We start from the raw sequence: 10,952 nt of genomic DNA, 5'->3' as shown, positions 1-10,952 counted from the left end.
AGGGAACAAAGGAAATCAAGGAAAGGACAACTCAAACAAGAAGAAATGGCAATCAAAGCTTAAGGATAAAGCATCATCCTCTCCACAACAAAGAGATACATCCTCTTCCAAGAGGGATAATTCACCAAAGAGGGAGAGACCTACTTGTGCCTATTGTAAAAAGTTTGGTCATGAGGAGCATCGTTGCCATTCTAAGAAGATTGATGAGCTCACACATATCATGAAAAAGCATAACATTGATTTGCCTAATGTCTACAAGAAGGATGATTCATCAACTTCCACTCCCTCACAATCAAAAGGAAAAGGGCAAGCATTCATGGCTTCTACAAGTGGGAAGACTCACTCTTTTGGGACAAGAAAAGGAAAAACTCTATGTGCTACTATCAGTCATGATTCAGGGAGATGGCTTCTAGATTCAGGGGTATCTCATCATATGGCATCTTCGCAGTCTATGTTCTCTATATTTGAGCCTTGCACCATGCTGTAGATTTTCATGGGCAATCATACATACATGGATGTGATCGGGAAAGGATCTATTGACATTGGAGATAACTCCTTCAATAATGTGTTGTGTGTACCCCACTTGACAAACAATCTCCTTTCTATCTATCAAATCACACATGGTGCAACTAAGAGAGTTGTGGAGTTCACACCTGAGTCAGTTTTCATTGGAGACTTGGAGACTAGATCTATCATTACGACTGGGGTGGTTGATCATGCATCTCGGTTATACTCCTTTTCAGATTTTGTTGATGATGATGATTTCACATTTGATGATTCTACACATGATGATCACACTTCTTATGATGGTTCAGATTTTGAGGAGAACTTTAGGCACTTGAACATGGGGATTCTCACATGTGAACCCGTTCTTGAGTCTTGTATTTCATCTCCTCGTATTGATATCACATCACCTATTGCACCTGATGATGCAGATAGTGCGACAGTTTTGCCTACATGTGATTCAGTGCAACAGGATATTCATTGTCTTCCAGCTTCAGACTCATGGGATGATTACTTAACAGACATTGCAGGTTTGTTTGTGGAATCCTACATTATAGATTTGGGAGACATCATTGATGACATTCATCTTCTCTTTGATGAAGGTGATCCTTCTTTGATTGTTGCGAGGGAACACTCTGACCCTCTTGTTCATTCTCTACATGATCATTCTTTTGAGGTTGACATGATTGTGGATACTTATGTACAGCAGCTGGAGGAGGTCTCTTTATTTTTTGAGGAGACATGTGAGTCTTTGGGACATGTTCTACATCCATCTCCACTAGATCTTGGAGTGCCTTTTTCAGCAGTGTGGCGCAGTTTACCACCTTGGGAGGGGGTATCGTTTAGCATTGACATGGGGACACTTGAGTAGTTTTCAGAGATTCCTTTCATCATGAGTTTTCTTCATACATATTCCCTTCATAATTGGGGAGACTTCATGGATACACCTTTGGTTTTGTTTCTTCCTAGGGGGAGGAATGTTGTTCGACGTTCGTGGAGCAGTTTCTTCATACATCGAGCTTCTATCATTGGTGCAGATTCCACATCGAGGGGGGGCTTCCTAGCTTCTCTTCTTCTCTCATATGGGGGGGACTTTTTCCTCACAGGGGGTTTTGTCCTTCACATACATCTATGAGAGTTCTTTGTATCTAGTTTTCATCTCTCTTTTGGGGGAGGGCTTTTTCCCATTGGGTTTTTCTCTCTTTCCCCGCTCTGTGAGATATTTCATTACATTGGTTTGCATGCATTTGCATTTGTACATGGGTACCTAACATGGCCTAGTAGCTGAGACCCATCTTGCATTGCTTAGTTGCATTGTAGACTTAAGTGCATTCCCCTAAGTTGCACTTAAGGGGGGGTGTTGGTGTAAATAATTATTCATCATGGATATTATTACACCTTACTTAAGTTTACTTAGGAAATGCATTTCATAGTAGTTTAGGTATGAGACACTTGGGTGTTTGTGCCACATTGGGATAGTGTGTGTAGGAGAATTTCCACCTTTTAAGGTGTGATCTTGTTGTTACACTCCACATTCAGTCGGTGATCCACCTCATGTGGACTATTATATTATTTCTCCTACCTACCCACACCTATTTCCTACCTACCCTTGTTTCTTATTGAGCCACATGTCATGTTTGTGTGCTCACATATCCATATATCCTTTCCTATATAAGCAGGCTTATATTCATTATATGTAATGCTTAATGATCCAGTTGATCATATTTTTCATCTTAATAGAATACAGTTTATTTCTATCATCTATTTTGTTCTCTCTTATTTGTGTTTTCCATTGCCTCTTGATCTTGGCAAAATCTCACATGGTATCAAAGTTGGTCCATGTCTCACAATAACAAATAACATCCACATAGAGTACTAGTATCAACAATATCATCTAAGATAGCAATAGAGTCATAAATAACTATCAAGTATCCACCATATGTCTAAATAAGTCTATCAAAATGCAAATCAAAATGCAAGTCTAGGAGGGACACTACACCTTCATCTACTCAAGGGGAAGAAGAGATGGTCACTAATGAACAATGATAAGAGGAAGGTGAAGATCTTGAGATAGAAAATATAGACATAAGGGTTGATCAAGAGCTTGATAGAAGAAGGAGAAAGAGGATGATATTGAACAACAAAGGCATGAGGAAGAAAAGAAAAGGATGAAAAATGTACCTAATGAGGAGGAAGAACACAAAGAAGAAGAAGAGGATCACAACTAAGAACAAGAATGAAATGTGCGTGAGGATATGCCTCAAGGGAATATTCAACAACACCAAGAAGATGAATTTGGTGAAGATGATGTATGTGTGTGAAGTGATGCAATTATAGCTCAAGTTTGGTAAGAAGGCATGACACATAGATGAAGATTAATAGCCCCTAGGTTTGCAAATATGCTAGAGATGCTCAAAGGAATTACAAATAGATTGGATATAAAGGAAACAAAATAGAAAAGAGTGCATCCAAAAAAATGTAAGTGAAATTTAATAAAAAATAATAAAAATTATCATCTAAAAAGACCTCTTGCATAAGGATCCTTACATTTACGATATATTTTTCATTTAAAAACTATTAGAAAATAGTTATCAACTATTGTACTTGGTAGTTAGTGTTTAGTTAAGAGAATATTGAGTGCCTAAGACTCTTTGTAGTCATATAGTGAGTTTAAGTCACAAGTGTACACCAACCCATCACTTTAAACAAATGGAATGATTTGATTTGTCGCACACTTTTAAAATTGGCTAATATATTAAAAAAATATATTGTGTTCACCAACTTTTAAGATTCTCTAGGCTAACCACTAGTGGAAATGTCAATCTAATATGGAGGCACCCTTTTTAAAAAGGATTTGTCTTCCATTTATCCTCATACAACATAAAATAATGTTTAATTAATTGATATTAGATAAATCTACCATTCTTAAGAAGGCAAGGTTAGGTAAAAATACAAGTAGTTCTTATATTTTAATAAATATATTAACACAAAATATTTTTGCTATAGTGCTTAAGAAGTTATGACTACCTGAATTTTGTTAGATGTTGAGAAATTTACAGAGAGATGGTCCCATAAATTTTACAACAGAGAGATGGTCCCATAAATTTTACAACATGTAATGTCAAAAAATATTTACAAATTCAATTCTAGCATGATATTTCCCTTTTCTATAGTTATTGCAAAATATACATAGTGAGATTAAATCACACTCTAAGACACAATCCATTAAATTAACCAATGCTATGACTTGGTTTATTACATAATATTTAAACTTCCTAATTTATTAAAGAAGTTTGTTTATTCACCAACTTTATAAGATTTTCTAGGCATCCCATTAACAAAATAATAATTAGTTAATAAAGTTGTTCTTATATTTAATAAACTTATTAATGTGAACTATTTTTGTTGTCAACTTTGAGAAGTGATTATTATAATAAAATATCGTCAATTTTTTTTTAGAAATTTTTAATAATCAAGTGGTCCATAAATATTATAACAATTTAATATTAATATGTTTGTTCTATATTATTTTAAAATGTTCACCTTTTTTTTTGGGGGGGGGGTAACCACAAGGTATCCCCGCCACCAATCCAATGCCGAACCTACCTTACCTTGGTCTTATTTTATATTTTAAAATGTTCACTTGATATGATAAACTTTTTTACTCAAAATCAGAACTATGATAAAATATATTTATAACTTACAAACATATTATTAATAGTATACAAATTAAATATTTATAAACAAAACTTTTTAAAAATTTATAATGCAACAATGCACATGTTAAGTTTGTCCTACATATTTATAACCAAGCCTTCTAAAAAAATATAATATAACAATGCACATGTCATGAGTGTCCTCCAAGTATTAAAAAATTAAAACTATAGAATAACTCTTAAATGAATAAAATAAATTGAAATAATTATCAAATGACATGCTTTAAAAATACATAACATAGAAAAATTAAACTAACTTTTTGGGTGGATGAAATTAAGCTTTCCATGTCAAAAATAATATAAAAATAAAAATTAAAAAAATTCATATTAAGTAATATTTCTATATCAAAAAATACATTTTAAATACTTCTTAAGTAAAATAAGTTTATATCTATACAAAAATCTTTATATATATATAGAAACTTTAACATACTTTAGAAAAAATTATCTAAAACAGGGAGAGACATTTCTTAGAATATTCTTATTCTATTTATACACGAGATATAATTTCATGTTTTTAGTAGATTTTTTTAAATATATTAATATAATTTCTAGTTTTTTTTAAAAAGTGACTATTTAGAAAGACACTACCTAAATTTTATTAATATTTTTTTAAATTGGCAAGTCCCATACAAATATCTTGATATCTCTATTTTTATTTAGTAGATTAATTATACCTAAATTTTATTAATAAAATATTGTTAATTTTTTTAAAAAATATTTATCTAATGAATTTATAAATCTTATAATTACATGCAATGTGAAAAACTTACATTCAATTTTTTGTTTTTTAATGAGTACACTGTTTTTGACCAAAAGCTATGAATTGGGTCACAAATAGAGACCTCATCCTTCATATAAATACTAACAATGGATAAAATGTTCACAAAGAGAGACTTCATCCTCCATATAAATATTATCAATGCTAAAATGTTTTTGACGGAAAGCTATGAAGTAGGTCGTAGAAAGGAGGGGGCTCACCCCCCTACCGCCGCCTCCGCCTATTCCTCCTCATGTAGATCCTCTAAATAAATACTAACAATGCGTAATACCAAAAAGTTATATTTGATTTTTTTTTTTTAATATTATTATTATTTTTGTTGTCATGGTGACCCATCCTAATCTTGCTTTGGGCTTACCATACCAAAAATTTATATTTGATTTTTAAAAAAAAATATTATTCTTATTTTTGTTCCATGTATATTCCCACAGCAAAAATCATTTATATGAAAAGAACCCAAAATCCTTACTAACTATATCACTAATTAAAATTAAAAATAAATACAAATCTCATAATTTTTTAATAACAATTAATGGTAAAATTGAACAGAATCCTAAATGATGTGATCTCGTCGGTCGTCACATTGTTAAAATCTTTCATTCCAATTCATCCCCTTTGTCTTTCCCGTTTCTGTAAAGGTCTATTTCTATTACTTCGGCGCCTGCCTGCTATACAGGGAACAAAAGTCCAAATCGCAAGTATTTGATTTTGAATAGAAGTCACCGGGGTTGTAAAGTTAAAATGAGTTTCAGAGAGGGAACTCGGGCCAGCTCCACGGGTGGCACATGGTGATGGTGGTGGGGACTTGGGCATATCTGTGACAGTTGTTATTTAATATGGTCAATTTGGGATTATTTGGGCCTAATAAATCGGAGATATGTGTATAAGTAAGGGCATTATTAAGGGCTTCTTTGCATTGGGGGGGGACTCCAAAGCCTAGCGTTGAAGCAGCCAGAGCAACCGTGAGGACTACATAAAGCTCTCTCTCATTGCAATGGATGCTGTTGGGCTGAAGAAATCTATAATGGGTGTGAAGAATAGTGATAGTTGCAGTGATTTCAAGATGATGAAGAAAATGGATGATGGTGGGACAAAGAGGAAGAACAGCAATGTGAATGGCAATGGGAATTCAAAGCTTTTGGCATCTGATGCCCTGCTTCTCCCTCTGGGGCTCACCAACAAGGTCTTCTTTGTGCTGTTTTTTACTGCATCATATTTCCTGATGAGGAGATGGAGGGAGAAGATCAGAACCTCAACACCCCTCCATGTTGTAAGCTTTGGAGAGCTTGTGGCCATTGTGGCCCAGTTGGCTTCCTTCATCTATCTTTTGGGCTTTTTTGGTATTGATTATGTCCAAAACTTTATCAATAAGAACAATGATGGCTCCTGGGATGAATTTGCTGAGGAGGATTTGAATGCCCCTACAACAGCTTGTGGGATACCAGCCAAAGAAGAAACCATTGTTAAGAAGCCTGAGATCCAACTTAAGGGACTTTCCCTTGGTGACAATGAGGATGCGGACATTGCAGCTGCTGTTTGCAATGGCACCGTGGCCTCCTATTCTCTTGAATCCTCCCTTGGGGACTGCAAAAGAGCTGCCTCTGTGAGAAGGAGTGCCCTGGAGCTCATGACTGGGAGATCTCTTGATGGGCTGCCCTTGGAGGGATTTGACTATCAGTCCATTCTAGGGCAGTGCTGTGAAATGCCTATCGGATATGTGCAAATCCCTGTGGGCGTAGCAGGGCCTTTATTAGTCAATGGGTTTGAGTACATGGTGCCCATGGCAACCACAGAAGGGTGCCTGGTGGCCAGTACCAATAGAGGTTGCAAAGCCATCTTAATGAGTGGTGGTGCTACAAGTATTCTTCTCAGAGATGGCATGACTAGGGCTCCAGTGGTTAGGTTTCAGAGTGCAAAAAGGGCTGCAGATCTCAAATACTATCTTGAAGATCCTACAAATTCTGACAACATCTCTGACATCTTCAACAGGTAGAGAGGTTTTTTCAACCCCCTTATTTTGCATGCACCATGGATCATATAGTTCTATCAAGCTTATGATCTCTCAAGACGTAATAAAATTTTGGGTACCCTTTTTTTCAACAGGACTAGCAGATTTGCTAGGCTGCAAGGCATACAATGTGCTATTGCAGGCAAGAATTTGTATATGAGATTTTCTTGCTCCACTGGAGATGCCATGGGAATGAACATGGTTTCTAAGGGGGTTCAAAATGTGTTAGATTTTCTTCAATCCGAGTTCCCTGACATGGATGTTATCAGTGTTTCTGGTAATTGAAGCACTCTAAGTTTTCAACAGTTTTTTTTGGGTGTTTCTATTCTCTGTCGATTGGATTGTCCTTTTGTGGGTGGGCTAATATTTTTGTGGGTTTTCTTTTTAGGCAATTTCTGTGCAGACAAGAAACCCACAGCAGTGAACTGGATTGAAGGGCGTGGGAAATCAATAGTGTGTGAGGCCGTCATAACCGAGGCAGTCGTGAACAAGGTGTTGAAGACGACAGTTCCAGCGTTGTTGGAGTTGAACATGCTCAAGAACTTGACTGGATCTGCAATGGCAGGCGCCATGGGAGGATTCAACGCCCATGCTGCCAACATTGTATCAGCTGTGTTCATTGCAACGGGTCAAGATCCTGCTCAAAATGTGGAGAGCTCCCACTGCATTACCCTAATGGAGCCTGTCAATGGTGGCAAAGATCTGCATATGTCAGTTACAATGCCATGCATTGAGGTAAATGCTAAACACCAGTTTCTTGGAACTCTTATTATTCCATTTTTTTTTCTATTTATAGGTGGAGCAAGGATAGCAGAGTTTTAAAGTTGAACTACAAGTAAAGGGTTAGTTGGGATTTAAAATTTGAACAAGAAGTCAATCAAGTCCAAGATTGCACTAAACCAGAGTTCAATTATGATTGTAAATATTCTGCACCATAATCTTACCTTTACACTTGTGGGTAGGCAGGTGAAGGTAATTGAATGCATATGATTGCCAGAAATCTTGCAGAGAGTGGTAGGATTTTAAAAATTTATTAAAATCATTTAAGGACCGAATTTTAAAAGAAAAATTGCATAACTTTGGGATTGAATCTTCATAGTAAGGAAGGGGCCATATAGAAGGACTAGAAAGCTTATTTAGTCTCTGAAAGTGGACCCATCCATTGGAAAATTTAAAATTTTTATAAGTAGAATAGTGTAAGAACTATTCATAAAAAGTAAAGCAGGTTTAGAGAATTCAAATGGAGGGGCTCCATCAACTTTTTGAAAAGGACCCACCTGAAGCTTTAGGAGCACTAGAAGTTTGTAGACCCTTGGACTCTTTGATTGCTAAGGTGTAGAAATTAGAAAAGGAAAAGTTAGTCCAAATATTATCAATTAGGCCATGTGTTTTCTGTGGGTCCATGTTGCAATGCATGTTTTTCTTTCTTTCTTTTAAATCATTAACTTGTTCAAATGGTATATATATATCTAGTAATGAATGTTTCAACTAGTTAAGGATGGCTCTGTACCTTTTAGGGTCTTGAGATCGATTTCATTAAGGACAACATCACATCTCTTTTCATTGCATACATGCAATAAGATATAGGAGATAAATTTATAAAAGTTTTTCAAAAGTCGAATCTTATTTCATTCTATTTCTATTTGACTTGAATCTTAGTAAATAGTAAGGCAATGAAATATTCATTGAATTTGATTTTAATTACATTTATATTGGATTTGAATCTTGGTAGTCAGAGTAATAATGGAATATATCATCATCCTTTTCAATTCAGGGACATATCTTTGATTATAATTTTATTTGTTTGATAATATTTACACTGAATCTATCCATTGATAGAATCTTAGTGGATAGTGTAATAATGAAACATTCATTGAATTTGGTTTGATTGCATTTTCATTGAACTTAATAGAATCTTAGTGGATAGTGTAATAATGAAACATTCATTGAATTTGGTTTGATTGCATTTTCATTGAACTTAATAGACAGCATATCACATATCAATGAAATATATCATATCTTTGATTACATTTTATTTGTAATCTTTCAAACAGTACAGTAACTTTTAGTATCAATATCTCAAATCATACTTTATAATCCATATCTTTGATTACATTTTATTTGCAATCTTTCAAACAGTACAGTAACTTTTAGTATCAATATTTCAAATCATACTTTATAATCCATATCTAAAAAACCCTAAAATCAAGGTTAATGACAACCAATAAATGAATAAAATCCCTGAAATGCTGAAACATACTCAGAGTCCATCTAGTCCCCACCTTCTAAATACTCATCTCTCTCCATGAGAGTGAGCACAATTAGGAAATGACTAATCAGTCATCAGGTGCACCATGCATCGATTGAGGTACCTGATGACTGGACAAAATTTTGACATTTCATTGATGAATATTGTTTGCAACTTGTTCATTATACCATCACTTCAAATGAATATTAATTTAGCTATGAACACCATGATACATTCTATGACTTCATCGTATGACTTGATAAGCCCCATTTCTCTTTAATAATCAATACAACAAGTGTAAGAACAGCAAATACCCACGTCATAACACTACTTAATCATCAATTCAGCCATTAACTCATTTGCCATTGAATCTTGTGCAGGTGGGAACGGTGGGAGGTGGGACCCAATTGTCTTCACAGGCAGCATGCCTGAACATGCTTGGAGTGAAAGGAGCAAATGCTAAATCTCCTGGAGGAAATGCTCAAAACTTGGCAAGAATAGTGGCAGCTGCAGTAATGGCAGGAGAGCTGTCCCTCATGTCCGCTCTTGCTGCAGGCCAGCTTGTCAGGAGTCACATGAAATACAACAGATCAATCAAGGATAACAAAGCAGAAGCAGCATCAGCCTAGCACTAGTTCTAGTACTGTCCCCACTACAGACAAGAGCAATATTATTATTAATCTACTTGTAAGGATGCTTCTGCTGTGGGAATCTTAGTTCCACACTAAAAGGAAGCTTCATAATAGCTGTGTTTCAGAGTCTAGTGTCTTTTAATTTTTGTTATGTCGTCTCGTTTGGCGCAGAGCTTGTGCTTTCTATGTATAGATCCTTGTTGTAATTTTGCATAAAAAGGTTATGGAATAAAAACAGTAGCGTATAAATATTTGCCCAGAATCTAGCAGCTTTGCCAACTTTTGCCAGTATGGAATGAGATGTATGTGTGTATTTTTTCGCAGAAGACTAAATCTCCCGAGGAAATCGGGGCGCAAAGGTAGTTAGAAACAGCGCTCCGAAGTCGTTAGAATTTCTCGGAGGGTAATGATTTGAGGTGCCACGTGTCAATGATCTGAAGGGGTCTCCGGAGGAATGTGGTCAATGTCTGTTTGTCGTGTAGCGCTCTTACGCGTTTTGCAAATTTGGCATGGAAGGTAAAGATCTGGCCACATGCTACAAAAAGTCTTAATAATATTCCCATTTAATAAGCAACAATTTTTTCCAATTATTTTAAGATAATATTTATGCACAAATGTTTGGAGTATCAATAAGGCTGATATACAAGGGTTGGGTGTGCCACGATTACATTTAGAATTTATTATTACCTATATAAAATTGTTCGTTTTACTATGTGATAGATTTGTGGAGATTTGGTTTAAAAAATTAAACCTCTAACATTTAGAATTTACCTATATAAAATTGTTCGTTTTACTATGTGATAGATTTATGGGGATTTGGTTTAATACCTTTTTTTTTTTCAATTGATTTACATTTGTAGGGAACCAGAATGGGTTCATTAGTTTATTATATTTAAAGTTTTAATTTTTCTAAATGAATATTAAATTAGGATTTAAATTTATGTAATTTCTTTTTGCATTGATTCAATAAAAAAATCTTTTATTACTAGTGGTTTATAAGAATTATTTTCTTATGATGTTAAATGATCTATTTAATATTTATTACATGTGAAAGACAACTTTT

The 10,952-nt window shown here is 34.8% G+C and overlaps 1 protein-coding gene across 1 annotated transcript; it reads left to right on the top strand.

Annotated features, from left to right (window-relative positions):
* Positions 1 to 5,630: 5,630 nt before the first annotated feature.
* Positions 5,631 to 10,155, top strand: LOC131070955 (3-hydroxy-3-methylglutaryl-coenzyme A reductase 1). The gene is made up of 4 exons (XM_058006658.2): positions 5,631 to 6,990; positions 7,105 to 7,286; positions 7,398 to 7,744; positions 9,638 to 10,155. Exons 1-4 carry the CDS (start codon positions 5,996 to 5,998, stop codon positions 9,884 to 9,886), a joined length of 1,773 nt encoding a protein of 590 aa, XP_057862641.2. The 5' UTR covers positions 5,631 to 5,995; the 3' UTR covers positions 9,887 to 10,155.
* The last annotated feature ends 797 nt before the right edge of the window (positions 10,156 to 10,952 follow it).

The sequence above is a fragment of the Cryptomeria japonica genome, chromosome 4 (assembly GCF_030272615.1).
Source record: "Cryptomeria japonica chromosome 4, Sugi_1.0, whole genome shotgun sequence".
NCBI classification, from domain to species: Eukaryota; Viridiplantae; Streptophyta; class Pinopsida; order Cupressales; family Cupressaceae; genus Cryptomeria; species Cryptomeria japonica.
The sequence above is the reverse complement of the archived record's forward strand: the minus strand, read 5'-3'. Positions and strand labels throughout refer to the sequence as shown.